The 18,771-nt window shown below is 40.6% G+C and overlaps 2 protein-coding genes across 2 annotated transcripts; one reads left to right on the top strand and one right to left on the bottom strand.

Moving 5' to 3' along the window:
* Window positions 1-83: 83 nt before the first annotated feature.
* bxdc2 (brix domain containing 2) lies at window positions 84-7,393 on the bottom strand. The gene is made up of 10 exons (XM_080418806.1): window positions 7,228-7,393; window positions 6,120-6,231; window positions 5,313-5,356; window positions 5,152-5,222; window positions 5,018-5,067; window positions 4,811-4,884; window positions 4,121-4,171; window positions 3,218-3,319; window positions 2,247-2,375; window positions 84-980 (listed from the first exon to the last, which is right to left on the bottom strand). The coding sequence occupies exons 1-10, from the start codon at window positions 7,375-7,377 to the stop codon at window positions 729-731; spliced, it is 1,035 nt and encodes a 344-aa protein (XP_080274932.1). The 5' UTR covers window positions 7,378-7,393; the 3' UTR covers window positions 84-728.
* An 837-nt stretch (window positions 7,394-8,230) lies between these two features.
* Window positions 8,231-18,645, top strand: dnajc21 (DnaJ heat shock protein family (Hsp40) member C21). Its single transcript, XM_080419472.1, has 12 exons — window positions 8,231-8,623; window positions 9,184-9,277; window positions 10,033-10,156; window positions 10,699-10,827; window positions 10,957-11,261; window positions 12,521-12,687; window positions 13,672-13,768; window positions 14,853-15,014; window positions 15,433-15,481; window positions 16,037-16,311; window positions 16,593-16,680; window positions 17,726-18,645. The coding sequence occupies exons 1-12, from the start codon at window positions 8,524-8,526 to the stop codon at window positions 17,882-17,884; spliced, it is 1,749 nt and encodes a 582-aa protein (XP_080275598.1). The 5' UTR covers window positions 8,231-8,523; the 3' UTR covers window positions 17,885-18,645.
* The last annotated feature ends 126 nt before the right edge of the window (window positions 18,646-18,771 follow it).

The raw sequence follows: 18,771 nt of genomic DNA, 5'->3' as shown, positions 1-18,771 counted from the left end.
CCACATCAATTTTGAAGACATTTGGTGTATTTAAGGCTGTATGCATGTCAGTCACAGCCATTAAGCATTACAATGTCAGACCATATAGTTGACTTGTTTTATTTCCATAAATAAATTCAAGTTACTTTCTCACAGCTGGAAAATGTTTATCAAAAAGCATTGCATACTTAAGTATATTAACTATGTATTCTGAAGCAGTCTGTGGCTGGCAAAATACATTGTCACTGAAAACTTGTACCTCCATCTTTTCAACTATGTTCTTTGTAAATGAATGCCCTACTTAATACAAAGTATAGTAAAAATAGAGCTTGATTTGTTTTTGCAAGAAAGTTGTCTTGGTTCTGTATTTGAAATGCTGCAGGATGTTAAAACCCTGACAGCTCCATAGTTATTCAAACATGTATTTTAGCATTTAAATACTTTTTGGTTATTGGAAACTAACCCACGACTGCCTAAATGACTAAATTGGATCACAGGTTCTTTTATTCAATTTTCTGAAAAGTAATCATTTTGGACATGCAAGGTTTATCCAACAGCAACGATATGCACACAATGGCAAAAAATATGCAGGACACACAATGTACATTGATTAATTTCTCTTATAATAACCAACAAAGGAAAGACTATCCTGACATTCTCTCAGAAGACGCGTCTGAGCTCATCAGTTAACTCAGTCCACTTCCGACAGATTTATCCTTGGTTGTACGACCAAGTTATAAGTCTGGCTTTCATCTCTGGCGTGACATCTGCATTCTCTGCCGCTTGAAGAGTTTATTTTTCTTCTTCTTCAGGGCGTTGGGCTCAGGCGGTTCCGTCTCGATGTGGACGGGCTTCACCTCGCCGGGTATCAGGAAGACGTCGGCGGTGACGTCCGTGTTCAGGTCCTCCTTTGCTTCGGTCTTCTTGGCCTTCTGGAGCTCCTTGACCATCTGCTTCTCGCGCACACGAGCTGCCGTAGCCAATCGGATCTGACGACGGTGCTGTGGGGGGACATGCGGGTGGGGGGGTTAAGTTAGAGAAGGGGTCTTCAACGTTTTTCAACTGTCTTTTTCAAGTATACATGAAAAAGACCGAAAGGGTCGAAACGTCGTATCTGCTGTTTGTTTGAATGAACCTTGGAGCATGAAAGTGAGTTGTGAGCCCTATTTTTGTTTCAGTATCACTGTTCATACAGTTCAAGCTCAGCACCAAAGAACGGAGGATGTGCGTTATTTGTTTTCAATGATCCCTCAGATATGGTTATCAAAAACTTGTGACAAAGATATGTGATGGGAGGCAGGATATTTACATTTTAACAATAAACTTTCACGTCCAAAATTACTGAAACTAAACTTCACAGGGAATATAATAACTATACATCAAAAAGCTTTCACTTCGGCACATATTGGACAACATAAATGCCAATGCCAAAGTATCTGTGCTCAATAGATGGGTTTCCCGTTGGTAAACATGAGAGGATGATGCGCGCGCAGTGGAGGGAAGAGCCTGTAGAGGGCGCTATTACCCGCAGCAGCTCTGGCCATTGCACATTGATAAAATAAATGGTCTTCACCGGGTTTAATGAAAGTAGATTAAATGATGCAGTTTGTAATATCTTCTTTACTCAATAAAAATGATTTGTCGGAAGTTGGATCTGTCTGTATATAATAGCAGCATTATGCCTATTATGCCTATAATAGCAGCATTATGCCTATCTAAATCCCGAAAATAACAATAGAGTGAATGGCACTTCCGGGTCGTTCTACCTCCCGCATGCGCAGATCGCACACTCTGCTCTGTGATGACGTCGCGCGGAAACCCATCTAGAAAATCTTGTTTAAGTGTCACCTTGGGTCAAGCAGGGTATTAACGCTTTTAACACTCTGATTATCCATGCAATTATCAACTAGAGGAGTACTCATAATATGTCAGGCTTATGAAGGTAGTTAACCAAGATATGACATCAAACTCCTGAATTATAATCAGATAATCTTAACTGCTTTAACCCATTAAGACCGGGAACGCATCTGTGTGTGTCATTTTTTTTATTTCTTTGGCTATTCAAAAATAGCTGATCTACAAGCTCATAGCGTGTAGATCGTGAATAAAAATCGAGATTTTTTTGCAAATCTTGGAGAATATATGTAAAGCGAACATTTGTAACTCAAGTCTTTGCTTCTGGGGGTCCATGGAACAAAACATTTTGAGATGGAAAATAGCAGATCTACGAGTAATGAGAGTTGATCGGCATATGCTTTGGAGTATACCATGTTGGGAGTCTCGAAGTGTGGGTTCTCGTAGAGTGTGGGGCCTCCAAAGCTCCCCTGAAAGATCTTGATTGGGTTCAGAACAAAGCGAGGCCCGATCTCCACTAGAGCAGCATCCTCTTCAATAATCTGGAGGTGACACAGAGAAAAACAATGCCAGAATAACCAACACATTTATGTTTGACCAATCACCCAGTGATCAAAATCAGCCACTACTCATTCTACATGAACTGGACCAATAATAAAAGATCTGATCATGTGATAATAAAAGATGATCCTATGGACTCAAATATAAATGAGATGAATTTCTCTCAACATGGAACACGTGTAGAACCTCATAATCTTTGCTTAGAGACAGAGGTGAAGTTATGTGGTATTCTTGGTGAAGTACAAGACTGCATTAAATCATTCATCAACAAACAAGATAAACTGATTGATAGCCAGTACATACACTAAACACTGTTAAAAGATAAAAGGATTATGATGGAAACATAAAGAACACATCTCTCTGCTACACATTTTGGAGCTCTGTTATTAATATCTTGGCAGATATTGACACATTGTTCAGATGATGAAAACAGCGGAGAGTTACAGTAAGCAATTTATTTGACAAAATGCTTATTGGGTTTTTAGCATAACAGGCAATTCTTCATTCAACAAAAGGTGTCACACACCTGAATGGCTTCCTAAAGCCAGTATTGAGAATGAAATAAGACAACATTTTAGTCTTATTAACCTATTTTAAGGTTACTAGTAGTCTAGTTCAAAACAAGAACGAGGGAGACTACTTCCGCCATTTAACCACTTATAAACCCTCTATACTCTATATACGAAAATATATTTTTGGCAAATGTTCCCCCCCACAAAAAGGGATTCTAGGGTTCCATTGGTTAATAACTCAGCAATGAACAAAGCATCTGACAGATGCATAAATTGGTGCCAATAAAAAAGTAATAGTATTGTGAACTCACCTGGTAGTTTCTAAACCATATCCTGTTGTCTGCAATGCTGAATGTGTAGACATGATCGACAAACGGCTGACTCTTAGGATGGTAGTGTGGAGTGGAAAATGTCTACAAACAAGAATACACAATGAATGAATATCATCTTTTTTTCCCCCCTTTTCTGAAAATTACTTTTACCCTTTTCTCCCACTTTATGTCATGTCAATTCCAGATTCCCTGTGTATTCTAGCCTCTTGTCACTGCTACCTCCTACAGGTGGTGGTAGGGAGAGCACAGACAATCACGTGTCTCTTTCGATACGCGTGACGCCAAAGGCCTCCTCTTTTCATCTGAAATTTGAGGAGTTTCACCAGGAAGATCTAACACGTGTGGAAAAACATGCCATCCCTCCATGACCAACCTGTAGGAGCCACTAAAGCAGCGACAGAGATCACCCTCCACCCTCCCTGCCTGGCTCCCCTCCCGTGAACACAGCGCACCCGGCCAAGCCGGAGGCACGGCCGAGTCAAACCCCTGGTTTCCGCGGTGATGGGAAGGAACATTAACACCATTCTTACATTCTTTTTTTTAACATGACTATACCATAACGTTGCCGTTGGGCAGAAACCTCCTATCTCCATATTCTAACTTTTTGTGTCTTTTCGTAAATTAACGCCCTACATGATCATACTACAGCGTCACACAAAAGCATCAAAAGTAGCAGATCCGCAACCTCGAAACGCGGCGCGAAGAGACGCGTTTAGAGCTTGTCGATCTGCTACTTTTGCTAATTTTGAATTTGAATCCTGAAAAGTACGTTTTTTAGGTTTCCACCCGACAGAGACGATAAACGACATGTGCATTACCAAAAGAGTACAAAGCATTAGTGTATATTTTTCATGGCAAACATCCGGCACAGTGAAAACCAACCTGGGTGAAGAGCTCCTTCAGTAAAGCATAGTGTGGCTCCTTGTCAAATTTCTATTAAAAAGGAAAAAGCAAACAAAAATATGACATTGAATGATGATGTGTCTATTCCTAAAATAACGTACAAAGTGGATAATTAGTGAATCATGATCAATCCATCAGTTTAAAAAAGAAAACACAAAATAGCCAGGAGGATTTGCGACATTGTTTGAGTGCCTGAGGGCAGCTAAATGATTTATAGTTAGGAACCAAATAACCCAGTAACAGAGGATTAACAGCGTAGATTGGGGTCCAAGAGAATGAAATGGGCATCCGTGGCCTACTTCTATCTCAAACTGGGGGTGACATTCAAAAAGTTGAGAATCGCTAATCTAGACAATTTAGGCATTTAGCAGGCGCTCTTATCCCAAGCAACTTATAAGTGAGAATCAGAATAAGCAGGAACCCTAGTCAACTACAGGGTAAATAGTCACGTAAGTTCAGTACAGATTTAACATGGCAGTGCCTCAAAGAAGAAACTAGGATACCAGGGAAACATCAGGCGTGGCATCTGTCAAGACAACATGCTATATAAATAAAGACTTACTATACAACATCAATATAGACAAACATACATCATAGTACATAACATCTTCTAGCATTGCTTTTGAATGTCATCTTTTTTTACAGATACGTGTGTCCCAGTCCACTCACAGGATCGAAGGAGAGCAGTGGCCTGGATCCTTTCAGGCAGTTCCCCGTCATTTTCAGTTCAGCCATCGTGTGGACTGTGAAACAAAAGGAATAAAACAAAACCATTATGCTTTTTTTTTTTCCTTTCACCCCACAGACGCACAGACAGAAAAACTGCTTTTTATGTCGTTTCAATAATTTTAAGAAAATCTAAGAAAATTAGCTCACTGTTCTGAACGAGAAACTTTGCTGAAGGTCCATGAGGGCTGTTTGCAATCCTGTAAGAAATTAAAACATTAGTTATTTGTTTTCTTGCTCAAAGATATAAACACTATTTTGGATCAAAACAATCACACACTCACCACATGTAGAGATCCATCTTTTTCTTTGCTTCAAAGAACAGGCATTTGTTGCAGTTCTTAATTTCACAAACCTGTGAAGACATCATTATTATTATTATTATTAATGCTTAGTATTTCAAGCATGCCAATGATGATAACCGAGCCTAAGTTAGTAAACCCACCTCATTTACAACGAATAGTTTGTCCTTCCTGTCCATTTTTGTATCTGTTAAAGAAAGATATTTACATCATCACTGATGGAATAAGTACTCAAGAATTGTACGTACCGTAATTAAAAGTACCAATACAACACTCTAGAAATAATCTGTCACAAGTCTGCATTCAAAACTTTAGTTGAATAAAAGTACAAAGGTATTGGCATAGAAATTCACATACCAAACATATGAATGCAGAATGACCCATAATCATATTATTGGTCATGAGTAAATGCATTCATGTGTTCATAATGTTGCAGCTGATTTTAGCTCTTTAGCTCTGTTTACACAATGCTGTACCCCCTCCAACTGTAAATACTTTACCCATTTTCAACAGTTTTTTATTATATTTTGACACTTGCTTTGGCAATGTAAACCTATGTTTTCTCATGCCAATAAAGCTCCTCTGAATTGAATTGACTTTTAAGTGCTGCTGGGTAGATTATTAACCTATAATAATATATAATTTCATCAGTTAATGTATGTTTTGTATTAACAATATAAATATGCAAAGTAGCTATGTACTATTGCTATGCATGTACAATATGTGCCTTCGAGATGTAGTGGAGAAGAATAGAATAATAAAGTATTAAAACAAATTCAAGTAAAGAATAAGTACCACAAAACTTTACATAAGTACAGTTCTTGAGTAAATGTACTTGTTACTTTCCACCAATGCACATCAATCCAGCAATTGTGTGAGTATGCGACAAAGCCAGTACATGTCCTGTCCTGTCCTGTGCTGTGTTGTGCTGTATCATTCATGACACTCGCCTGCTTTGGAGTGAGGCATCATGGTCTTCAAGTCCTGCATCAAGTGTCTGGTCCTGAAGTTGATGCCTCTGGAGGAGAAAATGAGAACCCTCTCCTTGTTTGTCCATTTGCCCTGTTTGGAAAATATGATCATATTGGTCTCATTGTTTACATATGAAAGTATGCAAGACATTTTCCTCAACATTGTAGCCCTTGAAGCAGTGTTAATTCTGACAGCAAATTCTGATTTTATCTTAGTCTTAGCACACCATTTAGTTTTAGTCCTATTTAGTCATCTGAAATTGTTTAGTCTTAGTCTAGTCTTAGTCTAAATATAAAAATCTTAGTCAACAAAAATTAACACTGCCTTGAAGCAACAATAACAAAATAAATAATTGAGAACAAGTAGTAAGGTGAGGAAATAGCTATGTACACTCATTGTCAACACATTTGTTGACAAATAGTAGGAAGGCAACAGGCCTTTTCCTAGTGTCAATCATAAATCATTCATAAACCCTTTTTTTCTGACCATCTAACAATTAAATAGAAGGGACAGCTATAGTGTGGCCTTTGTTATGGTGTTTGGCTGCCTGTAATTGCCCATATCATTACATTAAATCAACAGTAGACGTGTTGCTAACAGCAGTTGTCTAGTACATTGGTTCTCAAAGTGGGGTCCGGGGACCCCCAGGGGTACTTGAGGGGGTTCCAGGGGGTCCCCAGCTAGATGATGGATAGGAACCAAATGGACCCTTATGGGTCTGTAACTCTGAGAGTGTACAAATTTGTACACTCTCAAGAGTTAAATTAACATTGCTTTTACAATATAAATTGGGGTCCCAGGGATAGAAATGCCATTAAATGGGGGTCTGTAGCCCTAATGCATGTCAAACTGGGGGTCCTTGAAATTAAAATGGTTGAGAATCACTGCTAGAGAGCCGTAAAAATAGTCTCTTATTGAGGGTCCCTGGCATATATTTTCAAATGGGGGTCCCTGGGCTAATGTGTGTCAATTTGGGGGTCCTTGACGCAAAAAAAGGTTGAAAACCACTGCATTAAATCAACAGTAGAAGTGTTGCTAACAGCAGTTGTCTAGTAGTGCTGGTTAAAACAGTGAATAATCACTAACCCTTGACACTGGCGCCGGGACGATGATTTCATTCCTCTGTTCCTGTTGTGTTTCATTCGGTTGTTTATTTACATTCTGGGACAATTTGACTTTCTTTGCATTTTTCTCAGCGGCTCCTTTCCCTCCACGTTTTCTCTTCATCGCCGCCATGCTGCTTCTGGTCTGCTTGCTGCGCCGGAAGTTTGTGTCGCACACAACCCAAAAAAAACAACAAAACACACGTAGAGAAGTGTTTACAGCGCCCCCTTGTGCGGCGGAGTTGTTGTGTTGCCATGTCCGTTTATTGTAAGCGACTTTGGGATTGTTGTTGTTGGCATTCCAGGGAAATTGAAAAATGAGCGCTAGTTTTTAGGCGCGGGGCTAATTTCCCTGTAACATATATATTTATTGGTAGTTGTGATGTGGGCTGCTTTTTAGGGAGGGCTTGTTCCTAAAGTGTAGTTGCTTATTTGGGCTTCCTTGAATGCTTCCTAATGTTCAAACACTTTCATGTCAAGGAACCGACCCCAAATGATATGTAAATGTTTTTTGCCAGGCACCCCCATACAAGATTTTCAAATAGCTGATGTATTATTATATAAGGTTTATGGTTTAAAGTTCTCACTTGTCGCCTCTTTTGGGCTTGTTTTCATAGACCCTGTTGCTTATATTTCTCTGGCACACTTTGGCAACGCTCTGGTTGTAATACAATCTAATGCTAGGGTACCATTTTTATCAATAGCGAGTTGTAAGACAGAGCTGAAGGTTCCTTCACCAAAAAAAAGAGCATTATATTTCTAAATGCATCTTGTCTTGCTGGGTGAAAGATATTAATAATATGCTACGATATAACACCTGCGATTAACACATTTGACTAGCTTAATAATAAAATAAAATAAACACTGTTGTGAAAGAGGAGCTGCCTTGCGCAAAAATATAAGGTAAAAAAAAGTACCCTATACACCTAACCTCGCTGACACCAGTCATCTCGCGAGATCGGCATACACACGTTGTTTCACCGCAACAACCCGCAAGTAGAAGTTGTTCCTTTTGGAAATAATGTTATTATATTTTATATATCATTGATGCATATTAACAGTGCTATTATTTAATTTTTAATATGATGATAGACGCAGACATTACAATAGCGTGCTTGTTATCATAGCTAGATGAGTTGTGATAATAATAATAATAATAATAATCCAACTTGAACGCTGGAAATAATTTCATACAACACCGGTGTTAGCTAGCCAGCTACATGCTAACGTGTAGCTGTCATTACATTGATGAACATTGGACACATCAGTCACCATCATCATGAAACAGTGTCACTATGAGATCCTGGGGGTCAAACGGGACGCGGGGGATGACGACCTCAAGAAGGTCTATAGGAAACTGGCCCTCAGATGGCATCCAGGTATGTTCAAGCCGAAAATAGCCCACATGTATATGCTTGTAGATCAGCTATTTTTAGGGGGATTACATCCAGTTAAAGCAGGGGTCTTCAACGTTTTTCAGGCCAAGGACCCCTTAGCTGAGAGAGAGATGAAGCTCATTGTGTAACATTATGTTGCATTATCTTTTCATAGATGGCTTCATAGACTTGTTTGACAGCACTGCCATCAGTGTTGGATTCATGTTGATGTGTGTTTACTGTTTTCACAGACAGGTAATCACTTAAACCCTCAATACTTAGAAAACGTGTACTTGATCTGCTCTTTTTTCCCCCCTTACACCAAACCTCATTGCCGATCTACAAGCCCCACAACGCCCCTCAGAAAAGGAATTCTAGGTTTCAAGTGGTTAATGTAAAAAAAATAAAGTTCCTATCACACAAACATTTGGTGTCCCCTGTTGAAGACCCCTGAGTTAAAGTGTCAAAGCAAAGTGCCATTAAATAACCAGCGGATTGTCACACAGAAGCACGTTATCATAATAAGGTGTTAATAGTCCTATCTATGATCTAACTGTTCACAGATAAGAATTTGGACAATGCTGAGGAGGCAGCGGAGCACTTTAAGCTGATCCAGGCAGCCTATGAGGTCCTGAGTGACCCCCAGGAAAGAGCCTGGTGAGTGGGGAGCATCCGCCGCTGTGCTGCTGATGCATAACTATGTCCATCTTTCCTTTAAGAGCTGTCCACGCAAAGAATGAGAACATTAATTAGCCTTGGATCAAGACTACCATAGATGTATTTTTATCGAGTCTGACTTTTGCTGTCGTGTCTATGATACGAAGGCAAAAGTCAGACTCGATCAAATACATCTATGATAGTCTTGATCCGAGGCTAGTTAACAATAAAGATGTGAGCATCCACGCTGATGAACGTTGTGTAAACATGTCGAACGTGAGTCGTTTTGTCAGAACAGGACATCCTGTGTGTGTGGATGGATTTTGATTGGCTGTCGGTGTCTCTGTCGTTCATCAAATTGCCCTGAAAGTGATCCCAACGAGAGCGTTCGCCGCTGTTGTTGCCGTTACAGTTGTTGAGCGGAACGATATATGTTTTATAGTTATCGTTCTTGGTGCGGACCAAAGGCAGATCTGAATCCATGATGTAATTGTGATATGTAGAATTGTCATGACTGTTACATTTTTCTTTGTACATCTATGGCCATAATGTGTAATTTTATGTTTAATTTGCGTACAAACCTCTTGAACAAGAACTGCCTGCCCACAGTTTCGAAAATGAATGTCAGTGTTGTAAACTGACAATAAAGTTGTATCGCATCCTGAAGAAGAGGTAGGCTACACGCTACATAATGCAACAGTATTACATAGACCGGTAACATTTACAGTTACGGTTGTTTCTCCATCGAGTGGCAGGTATGACAACCACAGAGAAGCGCTGCTGAAAGGAGGAGTGAGTGGAGATTATGAAGACGACAGCGTTGACCTGGTCCAGTTCTTCACTGTAACCTGTTACTCTGGCTTTGGAGACGACGAGAAGGTCGGCCATTGTATTGACGCGTGAAATGACTTGCAAGAATTTGAGATGGTTCTTTAAAGATTTTTACACTGCTGTTCTGTCTTGAAAGAGAGCATCTGTTTTAGAGCCATTATTTGACTTTTTGTCTTAATGATATTGGCAATTATGTAGCCAATGTGTTCTGGTTTCGTTTTACCACTTTGAACCTGGCATCCATATTTTTATTTTGGGCATGTCATCATAGGTGAATATTTTCAAATGTTTAAAAACAAGCAAAACAAGAGAAGAAAGTGAGAATTGTATACATAATTCCAGTAATTATAATTCATGACATTTGATGTGTCTTCAGAATAGTTCAAATGAACATTCAGTTACTTGGACAAAAGAAAACAAAAATAAGACCAAAGACATGTTAACGGGGTAAAAAAAGATGAGAAAAAAAGCTGCTTTTGGTTGTTATTAATCACTATGACGTCTCCAACTTGAATTATAACACATACATAGCTGTGTGACTCTTGACAATGTTTTCCCTCTTATGTTTTTATCCGACCCGTCCTCCTCAGGGCTTCTACATGGTCTACAGGAGCCTGTTCGAGTCCATCGTGAAGGAGGAGATGGAACACAGCAAGGCAGACGAAGAGGAGGATGAGGAGTTCCCGTCCTTCGGGGATTCCCAGAGTGACTATGATACGGTACGCAGCCAGTGGTCTAAGCAAAGGTTGTATTTAAATGGTGCAAGACTCATAAACCATTGTATGATAACAATGTCAAAAGGTTATGTTGAAATTCACTCCACTGACTACTGTATTTCCGTTCCTCAGGTGGTGCATCTGTTCTATGGCTACTGGCAGAGCTTTTGCACTCGCAAGAACTTTGCCTGGAAGGAGGAGTACGACAGCCGCCAGGGCTCCAACCGCTGGGAGAAGAGGGCCATGGAGAAGGAGAACAAGAAGACCCGGGACAAAGCGCGCAAGGAGCGCAACGAGCTCGTGCGGCAGCTGGTGGCCTTCGTGCGCAAGCGGGACCGCCGGGTGCAGGCCCACAAGCTCCTGGTGGAGGAGCAGAACGCCGAGAAGCTCAAGAAGACGGAGGAGCTGCGGCGCAAGCAGAAACTCAGCCAGGCCAAGTGAGTGGTAAATTTGTTGAACCCCCCGGCAGCGTCCATATTCTTGGGGGTGAACGTTAGACCAAAAAATAGCAGATCTACTAGTTTATAGATGTCTAGAGCAGTGGTTCTCAACCAGTGGTTCGGGGACCACCAGTGGTCCTTGAGGGGGTTCCAGGTGTTCCCCATCTTTGACTCTTGAGAGTGTAAAATGAAACCAAATGGAACCGGTTTCATTTTACGCTCTCAAGAGTAAAAATATTGCTAAACATCTGCATTACTTTATTTACAAGAAGTCTACACAATTAGAGAATGTAGAAGAATTGTTATTTTGGTCAACTTTTGCCGTTATCTCTCCTAATGGTACCAATGCAGCATGGAATTGTGGACGAAATCTCATATAACGACAAGAAAATATTCTAAGTCTTGTGTCTGGGAGTCTAAATCTCATCAAATGGTGGTCCGTGGCTCAAATGCCGAATAAATAATGGTCCTTGATATGAAAAAGGTTGAAAACCAGTGGTCTAGAGGGCTTAAGTGGCTAATTGTTTGGAGCGGTTGAAAGTAAAGGCTGTGTCATACACCTTGTGGAAACAAAGGTCAGTGACAGGTTGACCTATATAATAGGCAATACATTAATGGAGAGTGGAGATCCACTGTGTCTGTCACCAGAAATGGCTAAATCGCAGACACAAATGATGTCTGAGGTTGATGATTAAACAAGCTTAGTGCTTTATGAGCCTTCCAGTTTAGTAGACCTTGTATTGTGAATCTGTACTTCCATGTACGGTTTTTCTTATGTCTTCCTAAATAAAGTACATCAATCAATCAATCATGTAAACAAACAGTGGAGATCCAGTGTCAAAATCACGCTTACAGCACTGTCTACAGTGGGTGGGGGGTCGAATGTTCAGCACTTAGAGAGCTGCATCGAGAATAAAACAATTTAGTTCTCAGAGAACTTGTTCTGTTTTGACAAGTTGAAAAAGGTCTAACTTCCTTTTGAAGCATGCTGCCAAGCTTAAGAGTTCTGGGAGAAGATTGATGAAGAATGTATCCATTTCACACTCCATTCCCCATTTTGAACATGCTCATTCTCCCTCGTGTGTGTGTGTGTGTGTGTGTGTGTGTGTGTGTGTGTGTGTGTGTGTGTGTGTGTGTGTGTGTGTGTGTGTGTGTGTGTGTGTGTGTGTGTGTGTGTGTGTGTGTGTGTGTGTGTGTGTGTGTGTGTGTGTGTGTGTGTGTGTGTGTGTGTGTGTGTGTGTGTGTGTGTGCGTCAGGCTGGCAGAGGAGTACAAGGAGCAGAGCTGGGCGGCCATGTCTGAACTGGAGAAAGAGCTGCAGCAGATCGAGGCCCAGTACGAAGAGGAGTTTGGAGACGCAACAGAGAGCGAAGAAGAAGACCAGAGTACGGATGCAGTGGACAGCGCCCACCCAGAGGAAGGAGGTGTGTGTGTGTGTGTGTAATCCATTAAAGGAACAGTTCACTCCCAAAATAACTATTTTCTATCAATTACACACCCCATGGAGCCTTGAATTCATGGAGATTTTTTAGTTTTCGTCGCATTCCTAAGTCAATAATCAACCAAATTATTGGCTTAGGAATGCGACAAAAACATACAAATCTCCATGAATTCAAGGCTTCATGGGGTGTCTAATTGATAGAAAATAAGTAATTTTTGGGGTGAACTATCCCTTTTAAGACCTGAGGCCGATTCTACAAATGCCTTCTAAATCAAACTTCTTTCAAGACTTTAAAAAAAATACAAGCTTGCACCACGCGCTGTGACCTTGTACATCTGCTATTTTTGAACAGCCAACGCTAAAATCTAAAATGACACGGATGCTTACCCGGGTTTTAATGAGTTAAAAAACTATCAGCGTGTCTTTCTCACTGTACAACCCACCGTACTGACTCATGTTTGTGTCTGCCTGTCTGGGAACACCTGAGCCCTTGAGTCACCCTTCGTCACGCTACGGCGTCGCATGTAGAAAGTGGCACGTCTACGAAGCCGGACGGCGAATCGCCACGCGTCACATCTGCGACAAACACAGTCAATCTACAAGCTCACAGCGCATTACAGGGCGACGCGTTGTGAGCTTGTCGGCGTGTGACACTTAAGTGTAACTCAAGCTTTAGGGTTCAAAATGAGCAAACAAAACAAAAGGTTAAAAAATTGCCGTCCTCACGCAAGTATAGTAATGCCAACCAGGGTTGCCAGATCTGCTTATTATAATTTCCACGCAATATTTTATTTGAAAATAGCTGATGTGTATGTTAAAGTGCTCATGTGGCCCATAGTCGCTTCTTTTGGGCTGGTTTTCCTAGACCTGGTGGCTTGTTTCTCTCACAGAATCTGGCAACACTAATGCCAACTCGCGTGTGTGTGTGTGTGTGTGTGTGTGTGTGTGTTCTATGGGGTTTCCACAGATGCAGTGCAGTCGAATGGAAATGATGAACTTATGACTGACTGTTATGATGACCTGTACTGTCCAGCATGTGACAAAATCTTCAAATCCGATAAAGCGTGAGTGTCCAGCTCTCTACTCATTTCACCTCACTGGTTTGACGTTACCAGGTAATAATGTTCACAAGGGAATTAAACCACCGAAATGTGAATTCCAAATGCTAATCCGGCTTCATCAGTGACCCAGTGCACATTCAAAGCAGCTCCCATATTCATATTGAACGTGTTTTATCTTTCCTAGTCATGAGGATCTTGAGTCAGTTATTTTGTTTCTTTAGCCTTGTCCTCAAAGCACTGAAGAATAGAAACATGCATGAGTACTTTTGTCAAAGCTGTATGCCTGTTACCTTGCTTGCGTCACCATGGTGTGTGTGTGTGTGTGTGTGTCACATATTTACAATTTTCAATACTGTATTTCTTATTCAAGGATGATATTTAAATATTGTGAAAGCTGAGACTGTTCAATTTCAGGCCAACAAAACCCCAAACAACATCAAAAACTGATTGAGAGATTGTGACATAAATTCCGGGTGCCCTCCACAGGAGGGCAGCAGAGTGTTTTGAGGGAGGCACAGGTGACATTTCTATCCATGGTATCACTGATGTTGGATTAGCATTTGGAATTAATATTTCAGTGTTTCAATCTCTGCTAAAACATCTTTCATGAAATCAGAAAATAACAGCTGAAAGACTCTTTAATTTCTACAGGAATCCTTGCTTTAGAACCATAAACTAATTTAGTTTGCAAGCAAACATACATACAGTAGCACACAGATTCTCTCATGCGTGTTTTGAGATTTCCCTCAGAAAGATTGGGATGAGGGACATTAGAGAGGAAAAGCCTCTAACTTAAACATGACAAATATTATATTATATTATTACATCTCAGAAGGGAGAGCCACAAGCTCAGAAAGCATCATGATGCAGCACATCGTCAGCTTTTAGATTGGCTATTTTTACTATTCGACGCGTGAAGAAATATACAGTATGGTCATGTTTGCATGCATGTTCCAGTCATAAATATGCAAACACTACAGGGTCATGCAGGGTACATATTCACCTACTACCCGGCCATACCATCTCTAATTTTGATTAGACTGACCTTGTTTACCTACCTTCTTGTAACTGCTATTACTTTTCACAGTTACAAGAACCATGAAAAGTCTAAAAAGCACCGGGAGATGGTGGCGTTGCTGCGGCAGCAGCTGGAGGATGAGGAGGAGTCACTCGGGTTGGACCCTGGAGAGAAACGGGCAAGGGAGGAGGAGGAGGACGAGGAGGAGGAAGAAGACAAACCCAGACAGAAGTACGTACGCTCATACACAACTCGGATAACTCTTCATCCAGGGCCACTCACCAAATGCTGGATCAGAGAAAGCTGCATGAACTCTAGTCACTCTAGAACAGGGGTGGGCTTTGATGATGGAGAGGGCCACTATATTTCCACACTCACTCCAGAGGGCCACAGTGCATATACTGTCGGGCACACACCTCTTATCTTTGTATTTTAACTTTTTTCGTAAATGAATGCCGTACTTCGCCATTCTATGTCACACAAAAGTAGCAAAAATAGTGGACCCCCTGGAACCTCCTCAAGGACCCCTGGGGACCCCACTTTCGGAACCACTGTTCTAAATAACATACTTGTTATGAATATGATAGTTAGTTACCAAGTTGTTATAGATATGATTGCAAACATGACCCCTTGTCATCGGTGTCCCCAGGCTTTCTAAAAAGCAGAAGAAGAAAAAGCGACAGCAGAAAGCAGCACATGTGAGTATTGTTGTCGGTTTCCACTGCTTGGTATAAAAACTATAGACGGTACAATCTATACCACCTAAATGCGTACTGTTGTCTTAATCCTCCCATATGACCGTTCATCTCACTTCACTGGCTAATGCTTACATCCCACTTGTCCCACACTTTCCCATTGGCTGGAGTGGTGTGAAATAAATGTATTTAACTTAGTGTGACCGTGCAGCTCTGATGTAACTATTGGATGAAAATAAAAGGTTTAAGCTGCTAATTTACACTAACTCACAGACTGTATTTTTGTGTAGTTAAAAATGTTCGCTTTAAGAAAAATATTTGCACAAATATTTACTTTTTTAAATATTATATACTTTGGGCTATTTTTCAATAGCCCAAAGTATAAAATAAAGGTTATAGCTTAAATGACACAGTATGCGTTCCCAGATTGAATGGGTTAGTGTAATAGCTTCACAATTATATGTTGTATTTATTAAGTTTCCGTGGGAGTTTCCGTGTAACTTACAGTTGTTAAATAGTTTGTGTTATTCATGCTATGTTTATCAAACACCCACAAAGACACCGGAGGAAGCGGAGAATGATGAGAAACCAGAGCCTCATGATGACTCAGAGAAACGTCCAGACAGCCCTCCTCCACAGAGGGACAGCCCCCCTCCAGGGCAGACAGACAGCACCCCTCCAACGCTGACAGACAGCACCCCTCCAACGCTGACAGACAGCACCCCTCCAGGGCAGACAGACAGCACCCCTCCAACGCAGACAGGCAGCGGTGAAGATGTCTCTGAGAGGCTTGAGGAGCAGGGAGACGACAGCCCACTACTAGAAGCAAATAGGTGGGTCTGGTTTCTCCTATTCCCAAACTATTTGAGAGCCACTTTCAACAGAAGGATTAGCTAGGTTAAAGGGTGGATTGAACATGAAAGCTGTTTTTGTTTTTGTTTTTATGCTTTTGTATTTTCAGATATTTGTTCATGTGCTTCTTCTGTTTTCACAAGCTTGTTTGTTTTGTTCTTTATATGAGCAGCTTATTCCAGACATTTATTGTAAGTTGTTGAAGTGTACTACTGCCCTTTTATTATTGTGCAAATAAGCTAAACTTTGTGCGTGGTAGCAGTTCAGGGAAGACGAAGGGGAAGAAGGGAGGAGGAAAAGACACCAAGAAGAACGCGAAGCCTCAAGCAGAAGGAGAGGAGACATCTGAGGTAACCAGACAGCAGAGCAGACACCACAACTCTTTTCACATTTTCATAATATTAATAGTAAGATAATGGCATATGATGCTACCTCAGCCTTTGGCTTGCTTTATACTTGTCACGCGACCCTTTTGACAACTGCCGCTGGGCAAAAATTAAATATTTTCAACTGCATATCATTTTGACATTATTATTACTACAATTTGATGACGTGGTCAAGCTGATGCTTGATGTGTTCAATTTAAAATGAGCTATATGCATGCTCCCTTTCCCTCCTCTCCCTTGCTGATGGAGCTCTGGTCAGATGTCGCAGAATAACATAAACCGCATCGATTTGCGCTGATGTTAACCACTGGCTAACAGCACAAATTCTGCGCTGATGTCGGCCATGTCCATATTTAGAACGGACAGTCACGTCACGGACAGAAACGAACACGGCCACAAACTAAATAAACTGACGAGTTCAACTTTATTTAAAAAAAGAAGTCCACTTTCCATATAAATTATTTGAATCTCATGTATTATGTCCAGTGGTGGAAAAAGTACTCAAATGTTTTACTTAAGTAAAAGTACCAATGCTGCAATATAGAAATACTCTGTTACAAGTAAAAGTCCAGAATAAAAAATGTACTTCAGTAAAAGTACAAAAGTATTGGCATCAAAATATACTTAAAGTACCAAAAGTAAAAGTACTGAAATGTTTGAAAATAGCAGATCTACAAGCTGCGTTGTGAGCTTGTAGATCGGCTATTTTCAAATAGCCTATGTATAAAATAGGGCTGAAGTGGTTAATGTATGTTTTATAATGTAATAATTTATATCTGAAAAGTAACTAGTTGTAACTAAAGTTGTCAAATAATTGTAGTGGAGTAAAAGTACAATATTTGCCTCTGAGATGTAGTGGAGTAGAAGTAAAAGTATTGGAAATTGGAAATACTCAAGTACAAATACCTCAACATTTTTACTTAAGTACAGTACTTAAGTAAATGTACTTGGTTACTTTCCACCACTGATTATGTCATTAGGCGTATTAACGAATCATTTCCTGTTCCAGAGGGAAGGGAGTCTGCGCTGTGTCACCTGTAACTACGAGTTTGCCACAAGGAACAAGCTGTTTGACCACCTAAAGACCAGTGGTCACGCCAAGCTCCTCTCCTCCAGTGCTGCTTCCCAGGCCTCCAAGAGCAAGAAAGACAAGAAAAAGAACAGATAGCTCTTCCTCAACGCTAGAGTCGAGGAAGCAGCACGACCAGTGGGACATTGATGCAGGAAGTGACGGATAAGTCTGCTTACCTGAGGAGGACGACGCCTAATTCAGTGGTTCTCAACCTTTTTTAATTTCAACGACCCCTATAACTCTTGAGTGTACAAATGGAACCAAATGGAACTGCACAGGGTCCAATAGCCGATCAACAAGCTCACAACGCGTCGCGCGACGACACCATCTTATGACGAAGTGTAAATCATGCCTAAGAAGGGGCTTTGAGGACGTTTTCAATTGTGTAATATTTTCAGAGACTGCCTGTAAATACTTGCTGAGACTAGTATATTATGTTACGAAACATTCAATATGGCCAGTGTTTCGGCGATGTATTTTGAGTGGGAAGAGACATTGTCATTTTTCTAGACTCACAACTTCGTTCAGCTGTTTTGTGAACGTTCCAGGTGTTCACCACACCGTACACACAATCATTCTGTTTTGGTCATAAGTAACACTAGTTGAAAAAGCAATACAGGAGCTGTCTTTACAGTAGAATCACGACTATGGTCTTCCATTGCTGTTAGATCAGAGAATCAATATTGAAGCCACTCTGTTCATAGGAAAGACTTGACTTGTTCCATTACAGCCTACTGTGTATGGAATCAGGTTTTTTGTTATGTTACATATACAGTAAAATAACTACAGTTGTAATGTAACCGTTTGCCTGTCCTTAACAGGGGCAACCACACAATAAAATAAATACATCATCTCAAGAGTTATGACTTCAGACAACTTTTGCAGTCTCATCCTTCTACAGTTAATTAGGGCTGGGCAATAAATATCAATATTTTGTATTACTGTATATCAATGAGACTCATCTAGGATTTTGAATATTGTGA

Source organism: Gymnoscopelus braueri (genome assembly GCF_963280865.1).
Source record: "Gymnoscopelus braueri genome assembly, chromosome: 22".
In the NCBI taxonomy this organism is placed as follows: Eukaryota; Metazoa; Chordata; class Actinopteri; order Myctophiformes; family Myctophidae; genus Gymnoscopelus; species Gymnoscopelus braueri.
The sequence above is the reverse complement of the archived record's forward strand: the minus strand, read 5'-3'. Positions and strand labels throughout refer to the sequence as shown.